At 45.0% G+C, this 25,715-nt stretch overlaps 1 protein-coding gene across 2 annotated transcripts in view; it reads right to left on the bottom strand.

Moving 5' to 3' along the window:
• Window positions 1–22,586, bottom strand: part of LOC139277286 (ubiquitin-like modifier-activating enzyme 1) — a 355,737-nt gene extending 333,151 nt beyond the window's left edge. The window contains exons 1-4 of one of the 2 annotated variants that reach the window (XM_070895554.1): window positions 22,442–22,586; window positions 14,741–14,807; window positions 854–1,022; window positions 110–244 (exon numbers count right to left, since the gene is read on the bottom strand). In XM_070895554.1, the coding sequence (XP_070751655.1) occupies window positions 110–244; window positions 854–1,022; window positions 14,741–14,807; window positions 22,442–22,553 (483 nt within the window). In that variant the 5' untranslated portion in view covers window positions 22,554–22,586. Of the gene's footprint in view, window positions 1–109; window positions 245–853; window positions 1,023–14,740; window positions 14,811–22,441 lie in introns of both variants that reach the window. The other variant, XM_070895555.1, reaches the window with a different exon arrangement.
• Window positions 22,587–25,715: the final 3,129 nt, after the last annotated feature.

Raw genomic sequence — 25,715 nt, 5'->3', positions numbered from 1 at the left:
GCGGTGCAGGCTCGAAGGGCCGAATGGCCTACTCCTGCACCTATTTTCTATGTTTCTATGTTTCTAAGTGAACTCTTCTCCCCTAAACAGGGTGATGTTTCTACTTTACCTGGAACTGCTGCAGTAAGTGTTTAGTTAGCTTCCCAGTGCACGAGGAGACAGGAACATAACTATTCAGTTCCTCCAGGCGCAGTTGTGACACTTCTGCCCTGTTCTTCCCAATATCTTCTTCCGTCAGGTAAAACTAAAAATGGGAGAGAGATAAATCAGGAAATTCTTTAGCACCTTGACAGATCATAGAAAAATTACAACACAGAAGGAAACCATTTTGCCCATCATGTCCGTGCCAGTCGAAAAATATGCTTTTACTGTTTTAATGTACTTTCTGTCAGAAACTTCACTTCAAAAATGAACTTGAATCGTCGAAGCAGATATTTCAAGGGAAGTGTTTTGCCTGAATTCCTTATTGGATTCATTAGTGACTATCTTATTATAGTTAAAGGCCTTTTCGCCAGCCATTCAGCCTATCGTGATGGCTCTCTGAAAGTTCTGCTCTTTCCCCATAGCTCTGCAAATATATTCCTAGTCAAGTATACATTCAATTCACTTCTGAATGTCACGATTGAATCTGCTTCCTCCACCCTTTCAGGCTGTGCATTTCAGATCATAACTCGCTGTGTAAAAACAGATTCTCATCTCCCCTCTGGCTTTTTTGCCAGGGGGGTGAGATAAGAGAAACGGAACCATTTCTCTTATTTTCCTTCGGTGGATTGACTGCACATTGATCATAAGAAGCATTCGAGCCTTCAAGGTGGTGGGAAGCAGCTGAGGTTTATAGAAACGTCCACCATACCTGAGAGGAGAGGTCGTTCCACTCCGCATTTCCTTCATCGTGGATGGTGACCGATTTCACTCCTCCGAGGATGATGTTCTTGGCGATCTCCACACCCAGCCCTCGCATCCCAGAGATCAACACACTTGAATTCTTCATCCGCTTCATGGCCTCATGGCCCAGCACGTACCTGTAGGAGATTCACAAACCAACGTTGCTCATTAACTTTCATTCTTTGTCTGTCTACTTTTGAGCTCTTCTCATCAGAGAGACTATATCCTGACCGAGATAGCAAACCAACAACTTGCTCCATTGACACACTACAGTTAGGCATGTGTGGGGGTGCAGGCCAGCCACTCGTCCCCACCCCCCTTTGCTCCGAAACCAGTTGATTAGCTCCAGTGAGCAGAATCCTCAAAAACCTTCAAGAATAAATTGCGCATTAGGTTTGATGTACTAATGAATAGGCGGAGGGCATTGGGTGGTTGACTGCAAAGTGAAAGGGGGTGGATCAATTCAGTGAGAATAGTCTGATCATTGTGGAAGTTCATCTAGATCAGCCGGTGAGCCAGCTTATAAATAGAAAAACTGCGTTCAAGGAGCCGAAAAAGAAAGAGAGAACAAGTGTCAGCTGTGGCTCAGTGGGCAGCTCCCTCACTTCTGAGTCAGAAGGTTGTGGGTTCAAGTCTCACTTCAGAGACTTGAACGCTGTATGAACATAATGTCCTTTCTACAAATCGGGTACAGCAGCATAGTGGTTATGTTGCTGGACTAATTTAAAAAAAAATTTGTTCCTGGGATAAGAACATCGCTGGCAAGACCAGCATTTATTGTCCATCGCTAATTGCCCTTGAGAAGGTGGTGGTGAGCTGCCGCCTTGAACCGCTGCAGTCTGTGTGAAGGAACTCCCACAGTGCTGTTGGGGAGGGAGTTCCAGGATTTTGACCCAGTGACGATGAAGGAACAGCGATATAGTTCCAAGTCATGATGTTGTGTGATGATGGGGGGGAACGTGGAGGTGATGGTGTTCTCATGCACCTGCTGCTCTTGTCCTTCTAGGTGGTAGAGGTCACAGGTTTGGGAGGTGCTGCTGAAGAAGCCTTGGTGAGTTGCTGCAGTGCATTCTATAGATGGTACACACTACAGCCACAGTGCACTGGTGGTGGAGGGAGTGAATGTTGAAGGTGGTGGATGAGGTGCTAATATAAGCGGGCTGTGAACATGAATTCAAATCTAAACATAGCAGTTTGAGAAAAATAAAACCTCCAGAGACTTGAACACAAAAATCTCGGCTGACACTCCAGTGCAGTACAGAGGGAATGCTGCACTGTCTTTCAGATGAGATGTTAAACCAAGGCCCCATCTGCTCTCAGATGTAAATGATCCCATGGCACTATTTCAAAGAAGAACAGGGACGTTATCCCTGGTGTCTTGGCCAATATTTATCCCTCAATGAACATCACTAAAACAGATTATCTGGTCATTATCACATTGCTGTTTGTGGGAGCTTGCTGTGCACAAATTGGCTGCCACGTTTTCTACATTTTACAACAGTGACTACACTCCAAAAGTACTTCATTGGCTGTAAAGCATTTGAGACGTCTGGTGGTCGTGAAAGGCGCTATATAAATCCAAGCCTTTATTTTTTTTTTTGATTGACTGGAACCATATTTAGGGTAAGGTTTTATTCCCTAAAGGGGATTAGTAAACATTAATAAACCAGTTGGGTTTTTAATGACAAAACGACAGTTTCAAGGTCACGTTTCGTAGTACCAGCTTATTATTTCCAGGTTTTATTTTTCTCAAACTGCTTTGTTGGGATTTGAATTCATGTTCATAGCCTGCTATATTGGCACCCCGTCCACCACCTTCAACATTCACTCCCTCCACCACCAGCGCACTGTGGCTGCAGTGTGTACCATCTACAAGGTGCACTGCAGCAACTTGCCAAGGCTTCTTCAGCAGCACCTCCCAAACCTGCGACCTCTACCACCTAGAATGACAAGGATAACAGGCGCATGAGAACACCACCAGCTCCACGTTCCCCTCCAAGTCACACACCATCCTGACTTGGAAATATATCGCCGTTCCTTCATCGTCGCTGGGTCAAAATCCTGGAACTCCCTCCCTTACAGCACTGTGGGAGTACCTTCACCACCACAAGGCAGCAGCTCATCACCACCTTCTCAAGGGCAATTAGCGATGGACAATAAATGCTGGTCTTGCCAGCAACATTCTCATCCCAGGAACGAATAAAAAAAAAAATCACTCCAGTAACATAATCACTATGCTGCTGTACCCAATTTGTAGAAAAGGACATTATGTTCATACAGCGTGTATAATGCAGATTTACCAGGATGATACTAGGTATAAGAAAATATAGTTGCGAGAAGAGGCTCAAGATATTGGGACTATTTCTGTAGGAAATGCAGCAGCCAATGTGCGCACAGGAAGCTTGCTCAAACAGCAATGTGACAATGACCAAATAATCTGTTTTTGTTATATTGTTTGAGGGATAAATATTGGGCAGGACATCGGGGATAACTCCTCTGCTCTTCAAAATAGTGCAAAGGGATCTTTTACCTCCACCTGAGAGAGCAGACGGGGCCTCATCTTTTATGTGAAAAGATAAATATTCGAAGGAAATGAAGATACGGAGCAACGGAGGGAACACAGGGCAGCGGAATTAGTTTTGGATTGCTCTAAGCAAAGAGTCAGCACAGATATAATGGCCCAAAAATTGCTGTGGCAGCCAACAAACAGCGCCCGCCGTAAGCTAGACTTACATAAGAACATAAGAAATAGGAACAGGAATAGGCCATACGGCCCCTCGAGCCTGCTCCACCATTCAATAAGATCATGGCTGATCTGATCATGGACTCAGCTCCACTTTCCCACCCGCTCTCCATAACCCCTTATCATTTAAGAAACTGTCTATTTCTGTCTAAAATTTATACAATGTCCCAGCTTCCACAGCTCTCTGAAGCAGCGAATTCCACAGATTTACAACCCTCTGAGAGAAGAAATTTCTCCTCATCTCTGTTTTAAATGGGCGGCCCCTTATTCTAAGATTATGCCCTCTAGTTCTAGTCTCCCCCATTAGTGGAAATATCCTCTCTGCACTGGTCAAACATAGAAACATAGAAACATAGAAAATAGGTGCAGGAGTAGGCCATTCGGCCCTTCTAGCCTGCACCGCCATTCAATGAGTTCATGGCTGAACATTCAACTTCAGTACCCCATTCCTGCTTTCTCGTCAAGCCTCCTCATAATCTTATACATGCCCTTGAAGACTTACCCTTGTCCGTTTAATAACTATTGTATGCTGCTCAGCAAGTTGTCAGAAGGGTGAGATGGAAAAGGTACAGTGCCCTCTACAGGGTATCTGGGACCTGAATGAACAGGACAAGCAACTGGGTATCTCCTTAACCAATCAGATTGAAGGATTGTGAAATTAACTGCGCAAGGTCTGAACAGTGAAGTGTAAGTGACATATGAACAAGGAAATATAAATTAGAATGGGGTGAATTCAATGTCAAATCAGGTACAGAAAGAAAAATAGAGGGAAAGAAAGATTGGATTAAGAACAAGTGTAAAGAGACAGAAAGAAAAAACGTTTTTAAAAATGTTTAATTTTTGAATTTAAAACAAAATCTCAAACAACAATTAAAACCTGATGGAATGAAACTCCAATTTGAAAGAGTTAATTTTCAGTGGCAGAGAGGTTGACTGGCAGTAATTAACACTTATCATGCTGTTAAAAAGACTGAAATAGACAAGCCCTAACTTTCTGTGACAAGTTTAGTTCGTATCTAAGAAGACTTGCATTTATATAGCACGTCTCACGATCACCGGACATCTCAATGTGCTTTACAGCCAATGAAGTACTTTTGGAATGTAGTCACTGTTGTAATGTAGGAAAAGCGTCAGCCAATTGCACACAAGCAAACTCCCACAAACAGCAATGTGATAATGACCAGATAATCTGTTGTTTTGTTATGTTGTTTGAGGCATAAATATTGGCCAGGACACCGGGGATAACTCCCCTGCTCTTCTTTGAAATAGTGCCATGGAATCTCTTAATTCAACTTGAGAGAGCAGGCGGGACCTCGGTTTAATGTTTCATCCAAAAGACAGCACCTCCGATAGTGCAACACTCCCTCAGCACTGCACTGGAGTATCAGCCTAGATTCTTTCATGCTCAACCCACAACCTTCTGACTCAGAGGCGACTGTGCTATCCACTGAGCTACAGCTGACTGCAAATACAAGAACTTCACACCGTTCAATGCATTTCAATGGTGAGGAAGATGGCGAGATGCCATTTGCGCGAAGCTAACAGCGGAGCGGCGTGTCTCGGACAACAACTTTTGGATTTTCGTGTTTAACCGCGCATCCGCCCCTCGTCTAAAATTGCTGTGCGATTTGCACATAAATAAAGATGAGGGCCATTAACCTCACCGTTATTGTGACAGCAAATTTTGGGCCAATGGGTCAAATGTCCTCTATCTGTGTTGTAAATGTCTATAGCTCAAACTCAGTGAGGCAATGGAAAGACATTAAAAGAACAAAACAATGTGGATGGAAAGTCATGATAGAGGCCTTCAATAATTCGGAAACATCTTTCCAATGAGACATTAAACTGAGGCCCCATCTGCCCTCTCAGGTGGACGTAAAAAAGATCCTATGGCACTATTTTGAAGACGAGCAGGGGAGTTATCCCCGGAGTCCTGGGCCAATATTTATCCCTCAATCAACATCACAAAATCAGATTATCTGGTCATCATCACATTGCTATTTGTGAGAGTTTGCTGTGCGCAAATTGGCTGCCACATTTACTGCATTACAACAGTGACTACACTTAACGTACGTCATTCACTGTAAAGCGCTTTGGGACATCTGATGGGCGTGAAAGGCGCTACATAAATGCAAGTCTTTCTTTCTTTGTAACGACAAGGCAAGAAATTGGGTGAAATTAAATAAAGAGGAAAAACCCCTGCAGATGCAGCTTTGTTATTGGACATTGGTATAATAATTAACAGCCTTATCGTACTGTGGATGGCTGAATGTTACGACTATTATAGTTGGTTATCAGATAGGTCTGTCTGAACTTTGGAAACAATGAGTAATTTCAAGTCAGGAAAGAAAAAAGAACTTGCATTTAAAAAATGCTTTTCACAATCTCAAGATGTCCCAAAGTGCTTTAAAGTCAATGCGAGTACTTTTGAAGTACAGCCACTGTTTAATGTAGGGAAACATCGCAAAATTGTATTTTTCCGTAAGGTTTACCTGATTGGCCCTGCAATGACGCATCTTTTCATTCAGACTTTGAATTGCTGAAGTCGCAAATGTTACCCCCTTTGAACTAAAGTCATAGCAGATCTAACCCTCAGATTTCACCTATTGTCACACAGAGAAACACCTTACCTAGTTATACATTACTTGGTATGATGAGGTCACACAGAAATTCAGAAATTCCCCAAGCCACTTCTTAACATATATTGGGCCAGTGGGAATTAAACCCAAGGACACAGCACTCACGCCTCAATTAATCACTCAGCCATTCTAGTTCATACCCTCACTCCAGCCTCTTTAACTCCTTTGTCTCTGGTGTCTTAGTCTAACTTATTTACCAGAATCTGTGTTATTTTTCCCAATGTACTATTGGACCAAAAATCGCGGTCTCTATGGGCGTGTACGATGTGCGCACACATGCGAATAAATCCGGCACTTCCGATTTGTCAAAATGTCTTTTTATAGATCCAACACATCCCCGAGAGAAGGGCCTTTTTGGGCAGAGATTTGGGCTATTTGACCAACTCTTGCCCAGCGAATGTCCTTCAAATTCTTAGGCCTGGTAAAAGCAAGCACAAGGCCTGCTTTTACCAGCATTAGAGTTCGAATAGATAGAAAAAATAAATGCTATTACTTATTTTTATATTAAAAACCCTGTCTATGAAGGTAAGTTTATTTAACAGTATTAAAAAATTTTTTTTATAATTTCAAAAAATGTAATTTTTCTCAAATACTGAATTTAATGCAATTTCTATTAATTAAAAAAAAGTGGTGTTTTTAAAAAAAATGTTTGTGTTTTATTTGATTTTAGGGGTATTCTCATTGATAGTAGTGGGGGCTCGGAGCTCCCAAAACTATGAATGAGAATACTACATAGTGATTGGTGGTCCAGGCCCACGTGATCCCAGGATACGCATATATTCCTGGAATACGTGGGCCCCTACGCTGGACTGTGCAGCTAGGCCTCGGAGCACAAGGTTCGTTCCTCCGGGACCACCAGGTGTTTTCGTAATTTTTTTTCGGTCGGTTTTGGGCCCGTTGATTTTCTAATATCCATAGAAGCACGCTAAATGCTGACCCTGGCCCTTGAGATAAAATAAACATTGTAATTTATTTTACCCGAATGAAAAGGCTGATATTGAAGAACACCACTATCAGGAAAAATGAGAGAAACAAATTAAATCAAGGATGATTGACCAGATAATCTGTTTATAGTAACGTTGGCCAGGACACTGAGGAGAGCTCCCCTGCTCTTCTTCGGAATAGTGCCGTGGGATCTTTTCCGTCGACCTGAGAGGGCAGACGGGGCCTCGGTTTAACGTCTCCTCCGAAAGATGATTCTGAATTACTGTAGGCCTCTATCATGACTTTCCATCCACATTGTTTTGTTCTTTTAATGTCTTTCCATTGCCTCACTTCAGATTGAACTACAGACATTTACAGCACAGATAGAGGCCTTTTGACCCATTGGTGCAGAATTTGCTGTCACAATAGTGCAGTGCAGCGCTCTCTCAGCACCGCATTGGAGTGTCCGCCTGTATTTCTACGCCCAAGTCATCTGGAGTAGGCCTTGAACTCATGACCTTCTGACTTGGAGGCGAGAGCTCTACCCACTGAGCCGCGGCTGACACTCACATCAAACTATGACTGCGGTCATGCGTTCACGATGGGACAGGATGATAAAGCACTCAAGGACTAAAGAACCCAAATGCCGCAGGACAGTTACAATTGGTGTCCTGTGCTGCAGTGCTGTGCATTTTGTGTGTGGAGATAACACTCACTCATTGATTAGCAGTGTCTCCGTTCAACGTCTAGTCAGCAAATGTCTGCTCAAGTGGACTGCTCACGCTCCGACGGGTTGTGCTGTTACATGCATTTCTTTTGAGCCATTTATTGCACAACTGGGAATCAGCAGCCAGGAGCAGTAGTCAATGCAAAGAGGCTAAAAGTATGACACTAGAGTAGAATTACATCTCCACTTGCCAAAATAAACAAACTTCTAAATATTGATTCTAAAAATAGGGTTAGTCACACAGGACAAAGAAAAAATGTGACTAAACTACAATATGGAACATGTAGGAATGTGCTTTATCAATCTATATTTAAAAATACATGGTTCTAATGAGGGATCTCGCCTGCATCCTTAGCCTGTCATCTTTTAGATTCCGACCGACCTGTTATGTATTTCAGCATTTTCTATTTTCAGTTCAAATTTCTAGTGTTGGTATTTTTTTGATTGATCCCGTGTATGTCACTGGTACACCAAAAATCCCTTGTGAAAGAAAGGCCAGCGGACATCCCAAAGCACTTTACAGCCAATGAAGTACTTTTGGAATGTAGTCACTGTTGTAATGTAGGAAACGCGGCAGCCAATTTGCACACAAGCAAGCTCCCACAAACAGCAATGTGATAATGACCAGATAATCTGTTTTTTGTGATGTTGATTGATGGATAAATATTGGCCAGGACATCAAAATCGTGCCATGGGATCGTTTACGTCCACCTGAGAGGGCAGATGGGCCTCGGTTTAATGTTTAACGTTAAGACGGCACCTCTGACAGAGCAGCGCTCCCTCAGCACCGCACTGGAGCGTCAGCCTAGATTTTTGGTGCTCAAGTTTCTGGAGTGGGACTTGAACCCACAACCTTCTGACTCAGAGACGAGGGTGCTACCCACGGAGCCACGGTTGTGACTCCACCGGTTAACGTATATTATTGGGTGGGACAGAAGGAGGTGGTTTAACCAGCGCTTGACCGTTGATCCATCTGACCTGGGAACATTTAATGGGGTGTGGATAAATAAAAAAAACTATTGTCCAAAACTAAAGCACCAAATGCTCATTCTCCTACAAACAGAATGTGAGTTTTATTAGAAATGAAAAGGCAGTCTAGCTGTTACACTGGGGAATTACTCAACACAAGGTCACCAAATACAGGGCTGCCTCTCACTCTGAGCTGCCACTGATGACTGTTGAGTAGATTGCTTCATAAGAGACTTCTCCACATCAAAAAAAAAAGAGAGCACCCCAATTCTAACCATTCTCCAACTTCCTCCACCATCTATTTCTTGTGATGACTGGTATGTGTGAATTGTATTGTGTCCAATTCTGAGCACCGCACTTTAGGAAGGATGTGAAGGCCTTAGAGAGGGTGCAGATAAGATTTACAAGAATGGTTCCAGGGATGAGGGATTTAAGTTACATGGATAGACTAGAGAAGCTGGGGTTGTTCTTCTTACAGAAAAGGTCGAAAGGAGATTTGATAGGTGTTCAATATCAAGAGAAAAGAAAAAAAAAGACTTGGATTTATATAGCGCCTTTCACGACCACCGGACATCTCAAAACGCTTTACAGCCAATGAAGTACTTTTTGCAGTACTATCACTGTTGTAATGTAGGAAAGACGGCAGCCATTTTGCGCACAAGCAAACTCCCACTAGAGGGGTCTAGACAGAGTAGATAGAGAGAAACTGTTCCCATTGGCGGAAGGGTCAGGAACCAGAGGACACAGATTTAAAGTGATTGGTAGAAGAATCAAAGGCGATACGAGGAGAAACTTTTTTCCGCAGCAAGTGGTTCAGATCTGGAATTCACGGACTGAGAGGGTTGTGGAAGCAGATCCAATCATGGCTTTCAAAAGGGAATTGGATAGGTACCTGAAGGAAAAACAATTTGCATGGCTACGGGGAAAGGGCGGTGGAGTGGGACTAGTTGAAGTGTGCTTGCAGAGAGCGGGCACGGATTTGACAGACCAAATAGCCTCCTTCTGTGCTGTAACCATCCTATGATCTCATCTTATCGCCTGGGTGTGTTGTTGCTTTCGGTACATCATATAACCTGCACAGGACACTGACGTTTCAAACGCTGTAATATTTAAAGAAAAATAAACTGGCACCAGCTTCAGTCAGTTCTCTATTGAATCCCCGGTCAATGGAAAAGAAAAGGAATGATTAAATGAGAATCACTGAAGAAAGGAGTCGGTGATGAACAGCTGCCCACGTGAAGTTTGTCCACAGTTTCCTTGACCCCCAGGTAGGCTCCAGACACTGGTCAAGGCTAGAATGGGGTTTGATTGACTTACTGATCAAACAAAAATGTCCATTCAACGCAAGAGATAAGCAGAGAGGGATTCCAGTGCTACAGTTTAGACGGGGTCAAAAACCATTCAAGCTTTGTTCTTGAAGGCTTGTCATCTAAAATTTCAGGTGTTAAAATTAAAACTGAGGAGTATAAGTGACTACTTCTTGGTAATTAAATATGGACCGTCACTTAATATTATTATTAACAATCCCTCAGTGCAGTGTTATCACATATCAACTACACACGGTCCATTTGGTCAACAGTGTCCAGTGAGGTGCCTCCTCCCGAAATAAAAAACTGGAGCCCCTGAATTAGATTAGTGCTTAAGAACCAATCCCAGCTCTCCTTTATACCCTGTGCAATATACGGCATCAGCTTCACGTCTTAATTAGCTAAATTATACTGTCGCATACTCTACCACAGATTAACATAGTTGAAACAAACTGTAGCCTATACATTGATCTATAGAATCATAGAATGGTTACAGAATGGAAGGTGGCCATTCGGCCCATCGAGCCCATGGCCACTCTCTGCACTTCAGCGAGTCCCACTCCCCCTCCCTTTCCCCGTAGCCCTGCAAAAAAAAAAAAAGAATCCGGTGCTTATCCACCACCCTTTCAGGCAATTCATTCCAGATCTTAATCACTCGCAGCGTAAAAGTTTTTTCTTATATCACTTTTGGTTCTTTTGCCAATCACCTTCCTTAGCCTTAATCTATCTTAATATGTAAAATTCTTGTGCTACGACCTTGCTACATATTTCTTGCAACTCTTTTGTATCATCTTCAATCATTGGCCAATTTATTCCTCGGTAGATCTACTGGGTATATTTATTTCCACACACCCAGCTGGACCATTCTTCCCATGCGATTGAAGTTGCCCAGTCTTGCCTCTCAGTTTCTCACAAGCTGCAGCACATCACAGACAATTAAATTAAAACAAACTAAACATCTCCAAGCCATGGTTGGATGCAGGAAAATATAAGCTTCAAACAAATGATTCTTTCAATTAGGATATTTGCACATTCCACTCCTTTCTGATACCTGAAAAACAATCTTAAAACACTGTCAATAGGATTTTCAGCTTTCGGGGTTTCTTGGCGAAAATGGTAGCGATATGTGAAAATTACCGTTTTCACTGCGCGATCATTTTTAGGCCGAACTCTCAGCCTTTGGGGTCTGTGCCAGGCATGTATCGGTAAGGGAGGCTTTCCACTATTATTCGCAGCGCAAAACACGAGTTTCGGCAACTTTAGTCCGGGGTCGTTTATGCTGCGACTGGGGGGGGGGGGGGGGGGGCGGGGAGTCCCCAAATAATTCCAAAAACATTTACAAGACCCTTAACTAAGTAATCGCTGCAAAAAAAAACTTTAACTTACCTTTTTTGCGGTTTTCTGTCTTATCGCTGCTGGCAGAGCTGCACCATCAGGTTTGACTTGTCGCTATTCTGGACGCGGCGTACGGGTCGGGAGGGTGCCAAAACTCGGAGGCAAATGCAATCGGAGTCATTACACGTCGGTGCACCTCTCCTCACTGGTACTTGGAAGCGTCGCCATAAACAGGTACCCTAGGATCCCGTCCGGGCTTTGCGACCGGGTTTTCACAGCGGAGGGTCAAATCGCGGGGAAAACCCGGTCGCTAACTTCTCCAACATCCGGCCCGCAGCTTGTTTTTTGACCCGTCAACACAAGATTCTCACCTGCAATTTGACTTGTCATCCCTTGGAAGCACCCTCACCTCAGTCAGAAAATTGTGGGTTCAAATCCCACTCCAGAGACTTGAGCACAAAAATCTAGGCTGACACTCCAGTGTTGAGGGAGTGCTGCTCTGTCGGAGGTGCCGTTTTTTAGATGAGGCATTAAACCGAGGTCCCATCTGCTCTCTCAGGTAAACATAAAAGATTCCATGACACTATTTCAAAGAAGAGCAGGGGAGTTATCCCCAGTGTCCTAGCCAATATGTATCCCTCAATCAACAAAACAAAAAAACAGTTTATCTGGTCATTATCACATTGCTGTCTGTGGGAGCTTGCTGTGCACAAATTGGCTGCCGCATTTCCTACATTGCAACAGTGACTACACTCCAAAAAGTACTTCATTGGCTGCAAATAATTTTCAAGAATTTAGAGCAATTGAATCTTTTAATCTTAAAAGGAACAACCACAGGTGCATAATGACTTGCATCTAAGTATTTCCCTCCTGGCTTCTTGTGACTTGGCTCCTGAAACTTACAAGCAATTTACTGACTGCTTAATTAACCACAGGAGCTTATAATAGCTACAATCATCTGGTTCTCACAGGGAATATTTCAGCACTGACTTTAAAAGGGACAGGCCAGGCTAGCAACTAAATATCACAACCGTCTCGAGACTTGACTATTCCAACGTACTCCTGGCTGGCCTCCCACATCCTACCCTACGTAAACTAGAGGTGATCCAAAACGCGACTGCCCGTGTCCTAACTCACACCAAATCCCGCTCACCCATCACCCCTTTGCTCGCTGACCTACATTGGCTCCCGGTTAAGCAATGCCTCGATTTCAAAATTCTCATCCTTGTTTTCAAATCCCACCATGGCCTCGCCCCTCCCCCTCCCCCTCCCCCTCCTCCAAGATGTCTGCGCTCCTCTAATTCTGCACTCGAGCATTCCTGATTATAATTCCTCAACTATTGGTGGCCGTGCCTTCTGTTACCTAGGCCCCAAGCTCTGGAACTCGCTGCCTAAACCTCTCTGCCTTTCTTTCCTCCTTCAAAGATCGATGAAGGCCTCTTTAAAACATACCTCTTCGACCAAGCTTTTGGTCACCTGCGCTAATTTCTACTTATGCAGCTCGGTGTCAATTTTTTTAAAATCTCATGATACTCCTGTGAAGTGCCTTGGGACATTTCACTACATTAAAGGCGCTATATAAATACAAGTTGTTGTTGTCTGCCCAACCTTGGACAACCGGTGAGCATTAAGTGAGATCCGCTGGTTAATAAAGAATGATAAATATGTAGCAGTGAATTTAAGGCTGAAATTCAATCTCAGAGTTCGTTTGAGTCATGAACCCATTCAAGCTCGACACCATCCAGGACAAAGCAGCCCACTTGATTGGCACCCCATCCAATACCATAAACATCCGCACCCACCACCACTGGCGTACTGTGCATTGTGTACCATCTACAAAATGCACTGCAGCAACTCGCCAAGGCTTCTTTGGCAGCACCTCCACGACCTCTACCACCATGAGGGCAGCAAGCACACGGGAACACCGCCACCTCCACATTTCCCTCCAGGTCACACACCATTTTGATTTGGAAGCATATCGCCACTCCTTCATCGTCGCTGGGTCAAAATCCTGGAACTTCCTCCCTAACAGCACTGTGGGTGTACCTTCACCATACGGACTGCAGTGGCTCAAGAAGGCAGCTCACTACCATCTTCTCGAGGGCAATTAGGGATGGGCAATAAATGCCAGCGATGCCCACATCCCTTGAATGAATTTTTTAAAAAGGTATGATCTCTGGTATAAATTGCTGCCTTGAGACGCATTGACAACCTTTATTATTCAACATTTATTAGATACTTTAGTCTAATTTTTATTGGCACATACATATTATCATAAGTATACTGATAGCAGTCTTCAAGATTATGAAAGCGTAGAGGTAGAGAAGATGTTTCCACTTGTGGGCGAGACCAGAACTCGGGGCCATAAATATAAGATAGTCACGAATAAATCCAATAGGGAATTCAGAAGAAAGGTCTTCACCCAGAGAGTGGTGAGAATGTGGAACTCGGTACCACAGGGAGTGGTTGAGGCAAATAGCATAGATACATATAAGGGGAAGCCAGATAAGCACATGAGGGAGAAAGGAATAGACTGATATGTTGATGGGGTGAGATGACGAGGAGTGGGAGGAGGCTCGTGTGGAGCATAAACTCTGGCATGGGCCTGTTGGGCTGAGTGGCCTGTTTCTGTGCCATAAATACTTTGTAACACGATGCAAGTGTCCCTGGATTTACAGAAGCTTCCTTGTGATGAAAAGCAGCATAACTGCAGCAGTGCAGAATAGTATTGAATGTTAAGTGGGTGTGTAATGAATTCACTTCTGGTGTTAAACACACCTACTGGTGCAGGATCAACGATCGGATCAAAAGGTTCTACAAACTCACGAGCAAGACCATCATAGTCAAAGCCACTTATTTGCGGTTTTCACGGAAAAATCGTGGGACATGTGGCATTCCCCAGTAATAAGCTGACTTATTCAGTCATCAAAAATCAGTGGTCTGAATTATAAATAAGGCAGAATTGCAGAATGAAACTCCCAAAGCACCAGTGAAAATCCAGGAATCCCACATAATTAAAAAAAAAAATCTCGACTTATTTTCAGTCACTATAAACCACCCTCCCTAATTGGAATCCGTTGGTAACTTCGGAGAGTTATAAATTACAATTCTGGTGAGATCAATCTTGTTCATCCAGTGAATAAGCTGTACCCCCGCCCCCATTGTGCTCCTTCAAACCACAGGGGTTTGCTTTACTTCAAAATATACTTACAGCTGCCTGGAGTAGAGGCCTTCATCGATCTCCGCAGAATTTCCATTAGCTTCCATGGTCTGCAAATCTGAGGGCAATAGGAAGCAGGTTAAGATGTTGTCAAACTCGGAATTTAAACTGAACTCACCTTTTCTGATGAAGGGAAATAGAACAGTTGCATTTATATAGCACCTGATGATATAGGACTGGGAATATTTTTGACTGGCCTTTCGTGCACCCCCTTTGCCTCACCATTGGCTGCTGTGCTTTCAGCCACCTCGGCCTCAAGCTCTGGAATGTCCTCCCTAAACCCCTTCATCTCCCTCTCCTTCTTGAACACCTTCCTTAAAGCCCACCTCTTTAACCAAGCTTTTGTTCACCCCTCCCAATATCTCCCTCTTCAAGTCGATGCCCATTTTGGGTCTGATTACATAGAAACATAGAAACATAGAAAATAGGTGCAGGAGCAGGCCATTCAGCCCTTCTAGCCTGCACCGCCATTCAATGAGTTCATGGCTGAACATGAAACTTCAGTACCCCCTTCCTGCTTTCTCGCCATAACCCTTGATCCCCCGAGTAGTAAGGACTTCATCTAACTCCCTTTTGAATATATCTGCAAAAGCACCTTGGGACATTGTTCTATTAAAGGAACTATTTGCATGCAAGCTGTTATGACTGTGTGCAACTCTTTCCAACATAGTAGCAGTAGTGTACACTTGACTCATAATTTCACTATAGTTTTAATGAAATAAATCCCTTAGTCATCCCGTGTAATTACTTAAAGAGAGTGAGCGCATGCATAAAGTATAGGGCTTTAATTTAATACGAGGTATCAGCCGTGGCTATGTGGTAGCACTCTCATCTCCTCAGTCAGAAGGTCGTGAGTTCACACCCTACTTTAGAGACTTGAGCATATAATCTAGGCTGACACTCCAGTGCAGTGCTGAGGGAACGCTGCACTGTTGGAGGTGCCATCTTTCGGAAGATATGTTAAACTGAGTCGCCATCAGCTCTCTTAGGTGGACGTAAAAGATCCCATGACACTAATTCAAAGAAGAGCGGGGGCCAATATTTATCCCTCAATCAACATAACAAAAACAGATTAATTGGTCATTATCACATCGCTGTTGGTGGGAGCTTGCTGTGTTTAATTGGCTGATGCGTTTCCCACAATACAACAGTGACTACACTCCAAAGGTACTTCATTGGCTGTAAAGTGCTTTGAGACGTCCGGTGTTCATGAAAGGCACTATATAAATGCAAGTCTTTCTTTTAGTAATCCAGAGGCCTGGAGTAATGATCCAGAGACAGGAGTTTAAATCCCGCTACAACAGCTGAGGAATTTAAATTCAATTAAATAAATCTGGAATTAAAAAGCTAGTATCAGTAATGCTGACATGAAACTATCAGATTGTCGTAAAAACCCATCTGGTTCATTAATGTCCTTTAGGGAAGGAAATCTGTTGTTGTTACCTGGTCTGGCCTAGATGTGACTCCAGACCCACAGCAATGTGATTGACTCTTAACTGCCCTCTGCGGTTCAAGGTCGAGGCTCATCAGCACCAATTAGGGATGGGGAATAAATGCTGGCATTGCCAGCGACACCCACATCCCATTAACAAATTAAAAAAAGGCGTATGTAAAGCATAAATATCGGCATGGACCTGTTGGGCCAAATTGCCTGTATCTGTGCTGTAAATACTATGCAATATTCATTATAGAAATACTAGAAATGCGGAAAATGGCTGTTCGACAGGCTGGCAACAACAACTTTTATTTATTATAGTAGTAAAACATCCCAAGGCGCTTCACAGCAGTGTTATAAGACAAAACAAATAAATTTGACACCGAGCCACGCAAGAAATGAGGGCAGATGACCAAAACCTTGGTCAAAGAGGTAGGTTTTAAAGAGGAAAGAGAGGTAGAGAAGTTTAGGGAGGGAGTTCCGGAGCTTAGGGCCCAGACAGCTGAAGTTGGCAACCCGAATTAAGAGCAGCATGGATAGAACTTATTGCAAACCCACAATCCTGGTCCTTCACACTGTCTAGTAACAACAAATATTACTTTTTGTCAGATTTCCAGCCTCGGCTTTTGGCAAATATTATAATTCATTTTTGTGGATTCTATTCAAAATAAACACAATCAGACAGGAGCACTCCTTTTACAAAATGCTTTACAGGGAAGTTAGCAACAATACTGAACCAGTTCTTAGAACTTATATGGGAATTGCCAACGTTCTTTTTCGATTTCCTTCTCAAATGTCAGCATGCGTGTAAACTTTCACTTTCTGTCCCACATAGTTAAATTTTTTAATGTGTTTGTGTGTGTGTGTGTGGCGGTGGAAGTGAGGGAGCATTTGTGAATTTCACTCAAAATGATTGCAAATATCTTCAATTCAATCTGTCAGATTGTTTTGTTCCTGATCAATCCCGGATGTTCCAGCACATTGGTCCAGGTTGCCCTAACGTGTTAGGATCAAACATTTACATTTTAAAACTGTTGTGTATCTGTAAAGCATGCACTCCCATGTTCCGCCACCAGGGAGCGCATCCCCTGAAGTCCCAAGGGATCTCAGCATCTCTTGGGAGCACTGTATATAAGCCGGCGCCTAAGGCCTGTTCCTCACTCTGGATTGTCTTAATAAAGACTGAGGTCACTGTTACTTTAACCTCCCTGTGTGCAGTCTCATCTGTGTTAGGAACACAATAACTGGCGACGAGTATACGAATCCAACGCAAAGATACAGCAAACTGTGGACATCCTGGAGAGGTTCTTGGAGGGTGAGGACTGGGAAGCCTATGTCGAACGACTAGACCAGTACTTTGTAGCCAACGAGCTGGACAGAGAAGGAAGCGCTGCAAAAAGGAGAGCAGTCCTCCTCACGGTCTGCGGGGCACCGACCTACAGCCTCATGAAGAATCTTCTGGCTCCGGTGAAACCCACAGATAAGTCGTATGAGGAGCTGTGTACACTGGTTTGGGAGCATCTTAACCCGAGGGAGAGAGTGCTGATGGCGAGGTATCGGTTCTATACATGCCAGCGATCTGAAGGTCTGGAAGTGGTGAGCTACATCGCCGAGCTAAGGCGACTTGCAGGACAATGTGAGTTTGATGGCTACCTGGAGCAAATGCTCAGAGACTTTTTTGTACTGGGCATTGGCCACGAGACCATCCTTGAAAACTTTTGACTGTAGAGACACCGACCCTCAGTGAGGCCATTGCGATAGCACAGGCGTTTATGACCACCAGTGATAGCACTAAACAAATTTCTCAACACACAAGTGCTAGCAATGTTCATAAATTAACTGGAACTGTGTTTGCGAGCAGAAATGTACAGGGCAGAAACCACAAGTCTGCAACTGCCAGCAGGCCTCAGGTGACCCAGATGACTCAGAGTCCGCAACAAAGGATGAACGCAAGGCAATTCACACCTTGTTGGCGTTGTGGAGGCTTCCATTCATGCCGCTCAAAGGGTATGTTTGCAAGAGCTGTGGAACAATGGGGCACCTCCAACGAGCTTGCAGATGCTGAAGTACACGGTGTGCATACATTTGACGAAATGTCCACCTAAATGTAAAATTGAATGGCTTACCCGTAGCCATGGAACTGGCCACTGGCGCTAGCCAATCCATCATGAGTAAAAAGATGTTTGAGAGACTGTGGTGCAATAAGGCACTCAGACCAGCCCTGAGCCTCATCCACACGAAACTGAGAACGTACACCAAAGAGCTTATCACTGTCCTGGGCAGTGCCATGGTCAATGTCACCTACGAGGGCACGGTGCACGAACTGCCACTCTGGATTGTCCCAGGCAATGGCCCCACACTGCCTGGAAGGAGCTGGCTGGGCAAAATCCGCTGGAACTGGGATGACATCCGAGTGCTATCACATGTCGATGAGGCCTCATGTACCCAGGTTCTTAACAAATTTCCTTCCCTTTTTGAGCCAGGCACTGGAAACGTTTCCGGGGCGAAGGTGCGGATCCACTTGGTCCCAGAGATACGACCCATTCACCACAAGGCGCGAGCGGTACCTCACATGATGAGAGAGAGAGAGAGAGTGGAAATTGAGCTGGACAGGCTGCAACACGAGGGCATCATCTCCCCAGTGGAATTCAGTGAGTGGACCAGCCCGATTGTTGCAGTCCTCAAAAGTGATGGCATGGTCAGGATTTGCGGCGATTATAAAGTAACCATTAATCGTTTCTCACGACAGGACCAATACCCGCTACCTAAGGCAGACGACCTATTTGCGACACTGGCAGGAAGCAAGACGTTCACCAAGCTTGACCTGACTTCGGCCTACATGATGCAGGAGCTGGAGGAATCTGTGAAGGGCTCACCTGCATCAACACGCACAAGGGACTGTTCATCTACAACAGATGCCCATTTGGAATTCGGTCGGCTGCAGTGATCTTCCAGAGAAACATGGAGAGCCGACTCAAGTCGGTATCATGCATGGTGGTCTTTCAGGACGACATATTGGTCACGGGTCGGGACACTGTCGAGCACCTACAAAACCTGGAAGAGGTCCTCCAGCGACTGGATCGCATCGGGCTGCGGTTGAAGAGGTTGAAATGCGCCTTCATGGCAACAGAAGTGGAGTTTTTGGGGAGAAAGATCGCGGCGGACGGCATTCGGCCCACAATCCCCAAGACAGAGGCTATCAGGAACATGCCCAGGCCACAGAACATCACGGAGCTGCGGTCGTTCCTGGGACTCCTCAATTATTTTGGTAACTTCCTACTGGGGTTAAGCACCCTCTTAGAGCCCCTACATGTGTTATTGTGTAAAGGTGAGAACTGGGTATGGGGAAAAAAAACAAGAAATTGCTTTTGAGAAAGCCAGAAACATTTTATGCTCCAACAAGCTGCTTGTATTGTATAACCCGTGTAAAAGACTTGTACTGGCATGTGATGCGTCGTCGTACGGAGTTGGGTGTGTATTACAATAAGCTAACGTTGTGGGGAAGTTGCAACCTGTCGCCTATGCCTCCAGGAGCTTGTCTAAAGCCAAGGGGGCCTACAGCATGATTGAGAAAGAGGCATTAGCGTGTGTGTTCGGGGTAAAGAAAATGCATCAGTACCTGTTTGGCCTCAAATTTGAGCTGGAAACCGATCACAAGCTCCTCATATTCCTGTTTGCTGAAAACAAGGGATAAATACCAATGCCTCAGCCCGCATACAAAGGTGGGCACTCACGCTATCAGCATATAACTACATCATCCGCCACAGGCCAGGCACCGAGAACTGTGCAGATGCTCTCAGTCGGCTACCATTGTCCACCACGGGGGTGGAAATGGCACAGCCTGCAAACTTATTGATGGTGGCGCAGCCTGCAGACTTGTTGATGGTCATGGAAGCATTTGAAAATGATAAATCACCTGTCACGGTTCGCCAGATTAGGACTTGGACCAGCCAAGATCCTCTGCTGTCCCTAGTAAAAAACGGTGTACGGCATGGGAGCTGGGCCAGCATCCCTATTGAAATACAAGAGCTAATCAAGCCGTTCCAGCGCCAAAAGGACAAGCTGTCCATTCAGGCAGACTGCCTGTTGTGGGGTAACCACGTAGTGCAGGGAGACGTTCATCTCGGATCTCCACAGCACACACCCGGGTATAGTAATGATGAAAGCGATAGCCAGATCACACGTGTGGTGGCCCGGTAACGAATCTAACTTAGAGTCATGTGTACAGCAATGCAGCGTGTGTGCTTAGTTGAGCAACGCGCCCAGAGGCACCACTAAGTTTGTGGTCCTGGCCCTCCAGACCATGGTCGAGGATCCATGTCGACTATGCGGGCCCGCTTCTCGGTAAAATGTTCCTGGTGGTGGTGGATGCTTTTTCAAAATGGATTGAATGTGAAATAATGTCGGGAAGCACCGCCACCGCCACCATTGAAAGCCTGAGGGCCATGTTTGCCACCCACGGCCTGCCTGACATACTGGTCAGTGACAACGGGCCATGTTTCACCAGTGCCAAATTTAAAAGAATTCATGACCCGCAATGGAATCAAACATGTCACCTCGGCCCCATTTAAACCAGCCTTCAATGGGCAGGCAGAGCAGGCAGTACAAACAATCAAACAGAGCCTCAAATGAGTCTCATAGGCTCACTCCAAACCCGCCTGTCCCGAGTACTGCTCAGCTACCGCACGAGACCCCACTCGCTCATAGGGGTGCCCCTGGCTGAGCTACTCATGAAAAGGACACTTAAAACCAGACTCGCGCTGGTTCACCCCAACCTGCATGATCAGGTAGAGAGCAGGCCACAGCAACAAAATGTAAACGATGGTCGCGCCACTGTATCACAGGAAATTGATCTGAATGACCCTGTGTATGTGCTAAACTATGGACATGGTCCCAAGTGGATCACAGGCATGGTGATAGCTAAAGAAGGGAGTAAGGTGTTTGTAGTCAAACTAGACAATGGACAAATTTGCAGAAAGCACCTGGACCAAACGAGGCTGCGGTTTACAGACTACCCTGAACAACCCACAGCAGACACCATCTTTTTCGAGCCCACAACACACACCCAAATGATCAACGACACCACCCCGGACCAGGAAATCAAACCCAACATGCCAACAGCACAGAAAGGCCAGGCTCACCCAGCAGCCCTGCAGGGCCAACAACATGCCAGCCCAGCGAGGGCACAGCCAACACACCAGAACAGACATTTGTACCGAGGCGGTCCACCAGGGAAAGAAAGGCTCCCAACCGCCTCACCTTGTAAATAGTTTTCACTTTGACTTTGGGTGGGGGGAAAGTGATGTTGTGTATCTGTAAAGCATGCACTCCCATGTTCCACCACCAGGGAGCACATCCCCTGAAGTCCCAAGGGATCCCAGCATCCTTTGGGAGCACTGTATCTAAGGCATGTTCCTCACTCTGGAGTATCTTAATAAAGACTGAGGTCACTGTTACTTTAACCTCCCTGTGTGCAGTCTCTTCTGTGTTAGGAACACAATAAAAACCACCTCCAGTCGTTTTACTGTTAAAAATATAATTCTGGATAGAATTTGATGGCACTGCTTCCTTTTAATTACTAATCAATGAGCCAATCGCTGTGGCGTGCGTTTGATTCAGCGAAACTCAAACAGTGATTGACGAAAAAAATTGAGGCAATTTTTGAACTAAACAATCAGAGAGCTTTTGACCCAGTTCTGCCGAAAAGGTCATGGACCTGACACATTAACTCTGTTTCTCCCTCCACAGATGCGGAGTATTTCCAGCATTTTCTGTTTTTCCAAATCAGAGAACTTCAGTGGAAAGTTATATTTTTTTTAAAAAGAGGAAAATCCACTTGCAGCTGGAAAAGAAACTGCTGCTTAACAGAAAGACACGAACAGTGTGAATTTGCCGGGCTCTGGGGAAAGGACAGGGGCAGTGACACTAATGGGGCAGCTCTTTCCAAAGAGCCGATACGGACTCGAGGGGCCTCCTGCTGTGCTGTGTCACTCTCTGATACTGTAATAGAAAGACTATTTCCGAAACAACATCCAACCCGAACTTTTCATTTCTGGTTTCAAATCCAATGCCTCAAAACGTGTTTTTTCTTTGAGTGGCTGGTTGATTTAAACTCAGTTTCAACGAAACACCAGCTGATAACCGCACTATCACCAGCCCTCCCCGGTTAGATATTAATGTTACACAGACACTAAAGGTGGCACCGAGTGCACGGATCGCAGATTGACAGTGACTGACTGACGGACGGACGGACGCACCTGCTCTTGCTCTTGCTCTTGCTCTTGCTCCTGCTCCTGCTCCTATCACTGAGGGCCTCTGCTGTCCTTCTAGCGCTGGAATAAGCTGCCTAGCCCAGAAAGCTCCGCTCATTGACACTGACTCGCACTGGGCTCGCTTAAATCTAGCAGGGTGGTTGCAAAAAAAAACTTCCTGCCAAATCCTGATCACCTTAAAAGGGCAATGCACCCAATGATACAACACACTCAACCACTGGTTACAGTGTCCAGCTCAGTCTGGAAAGCCTCGATGGTGGGACGATATGATGGAAATGTTTAAAATAATGAAAGAATGGACCAGGGTAGATAGAAGCAGACTGTTTCCAATAGTCGAGGCGCCTAGAACGCGGGGACCGTAGATACAAGAATAAATGTCAAAGATTTAAAACGGAGAGCAGGAAAAACATCTTTACACAAGTCATTGAAAGATCCTGGAATTCACTTCAAGGGTCCAGAACTTAAAGAAGGGTAACTTTGAAGGTATGAGGAGTGAATTGGCTAGGATAGATTGGCGAATGATACTGAAGGGGTTGACTGTGGATGGGCAATGGCAGACATTTAGAGACCGCATGGATGAACGACAACAATTGTACATTCCTGTCGGGGGAAAAATAAAAAAGGGAAGGTGGCTCAACCGTGGCTATCAAGGGAAATCAGGGATAGCATTAAAGCCAAGGAAGTGGCATACAAATTGGCCAGAAATAGCAGCGAACCCGGGGACTGGGAGAAATTTAGAACTCAGCAGAGGAGGACAAAGGGTTTGATTAGGGCAGGGAAAATGGAGTATGAGAAGAAGCTTGTAGGGAACATTAAGACGGATTGCAAAAGTTTCTATAGATATGTAAAGAGAAAAAGTTTAGTAAAGACAAATGTAGGTCCCCTGCAGTCAGAATCAGGGGAAGTCATAACGGGGAACAAAGAAATGGCGGACCAATTGAACAAGTACTTTGGTTCGGTATTCACTGAGGAGGACACAAACAACCTTCCAGATATAAAAGGGGTCGGAGGGTCTAGTAAGGAGGAGGAACTGAGGGAAATCCTTATTAGTAGGGAAATTGTGTTGGGGAAATTGATGGGATTGAAGGCCGATAAATCCCCAGGGCCTGATGGACTGCATCCCAGAGTACTTAAGGAGGTGGCCTTGGAAATAGTGGATGCATTGACAGTCATTTTCCAACATTCCATTGACTCTGGATCAGTTCCTATGGAGTGGAGGGTAGCCAATGTAACCCCACTTTTTAAAAAAGGAGGGCGAGAGAAAACAGGGAATTATAGACCGGTCAGCCTGACATCGGTAGTGGGTAAAATGATGGAATCAATTTTTAAGGATGTCATAGCAGTGCATTTGGAAAGAGGTAATATGATAGGTCCAAGTCAGCATGGATTTGTGAAAGGGAAATCATGCTTGACAAATCTTCTGGAATTTTTTGAGGATGTTTCCAGTAGAGTGGACAAGGGAGAACCAGTTGATGTGGCATATTTGGACTTTCAGAAGGCTTTCGACAAGGTCCCACACAAGAGATTAATGTGCAAAGTTAAAGCACATGGGATTGGGGGTAGTGTGCTGACATGGATTGAGAACTGGTTGTCAGACAGGAAGCAAAGAGTAGGAGTAAATGGGAACTTTTCAGAATGGCAGGCAGTGACTTGTGGGGTACCGCAAGGTTCTGTGCTGGGGCCCCAGCTGTTTACACTGTACATTAATGATTTAGACAAGGGGATTAAATGTAGTATCTCCAAATTTGCGGATGACACTAAGTTGGGTGGCAGTGTGAGCTGCGAGGAGGATGCTATGAGGCTGCAGAGTGACTTGGATAGGTTAGGTGAGTGGGCAAATGCATGGCAGATAAAGTATAATGTGGATAAATGTGAGGTTATCCACTTTGGTGGTAAAAACAGAGAGACAGACTATTATCTGAATGGTGACAGATTAGGAAAAGGGGAGGTGCAGCGAGACCTGGGTGTCATGGTACATCAGTCATTGAAGGTTGGCATGCAGGTACAGCAGGCGGTTAAGAAAGCAAATGGCATGTTGGCCTTCATAGCGAGCGGATTTGAGTACAGGGACAGGGAGGTGTTGCTACAATTGTACAGGGCCTTGGTGAGGCCACACCTGGAGTATTGTGTACAGTTTTGGCTCCTAACCTGAGGAAGGACATTCTTGCTATTGAGGGAGTGCAGCGAAGGTTCACCAGACTGATTCCCGGGATGGCGGGACTGACCTATCAAGAAAGACTGGATCAACTGGGCTTGTATTCACTGAAGTTCAGAAGAATGAGAGGGGATCTCATAGAAACGTTTAAAATTCAGACGGGTTTAGACAGGTTAGATGCAGGAAGAATGTTCCCAATGTTGGGGAAGTCCAGAACCAGGGGACACAGTCTAAGGATAAGGGGGAAGCCATTTAGGACCGAGATGAGGAGGAATTTCTTCACCCAGAGAGTGGTGAACCTGTGGAATTCTCTACCACAGAAAGTTGTTGAGGCCAATTCACTAAATATATTCAAAAAGGAGTTAGATGAAGTCCTTACTACTAGGGGAATCAAGGGGTATGGTGAGAAAGCAGGAATGGGGTACTGAAGTTGCATGTTCAGCCATGAACTCATTGAATGGCGGTGCAGGCTAGAAGGGCCGAATGGCCTACTCCTGCACCTATTTTCTATGTTTCTATGTTTCTATGTTAGTGGCTCAGACAGAAACTATAGCCTCAATTTGAAAGCTAACCTAGACTGCCTACATTGAAGTCAATGGCGTGTAAAATCGGGCGGGGTGTAAAATAGGTGTATGACATGAACCCACCCTGTTCCATGCCAACATTCAAGACTAGGATGAATAAAAAGGGGCTGAAAGGATGGGGGGAAGGGGTGAGGGAACAAGGTGGTAAATGTGAATAGGACTATTTTCTTGCATGGAGGGCAAATATGGACCGATTGGGCTGAAGGGTCTGTTTCCTTGATGTGCCCCAGTCAGAACATTGCCACAATTCAGTGAAGGGCACAACCGAGACAGATACTCCAGTGTAGTACTGAATTGTTGGAGTTATTGTCCTTGGGATGCAATGTTAGCCTGAGGCCATATCTAACTGTCCACCTGTAGCTATTGATGCGGAGATTCAACATCGTCTCCAGTGCGCCAGTGCAGCCTTCGGCCTGAGGAAAAGAGTGTTCGAAGACCAGGCCCTCAAACCTACCACCAAGCTCATGGTCTACAGGGCTGTAGTTATTCCTGCCCTCCTGTATGGATCAGAGGCATGGAC

Source organism: Pristiophorus japonicus, chromosome 12, assembly GCF_044704955.1.
Source record: "Pristiophorus japonicus isolate sPriJap1 chromosome 12, sPriJap1.hap1, whole genome shotgun sequence".
NCBI lineage: Eukaryota > Metazoa > Chordata > Chondrichthyes > Pristiophoridae > Pristiophorus > Pristiophorus japonicus.
Note: the sequence above shows the minus strand (reverse complement) of the source record. Positions and strands in the feature narration are given on the sequence as shown.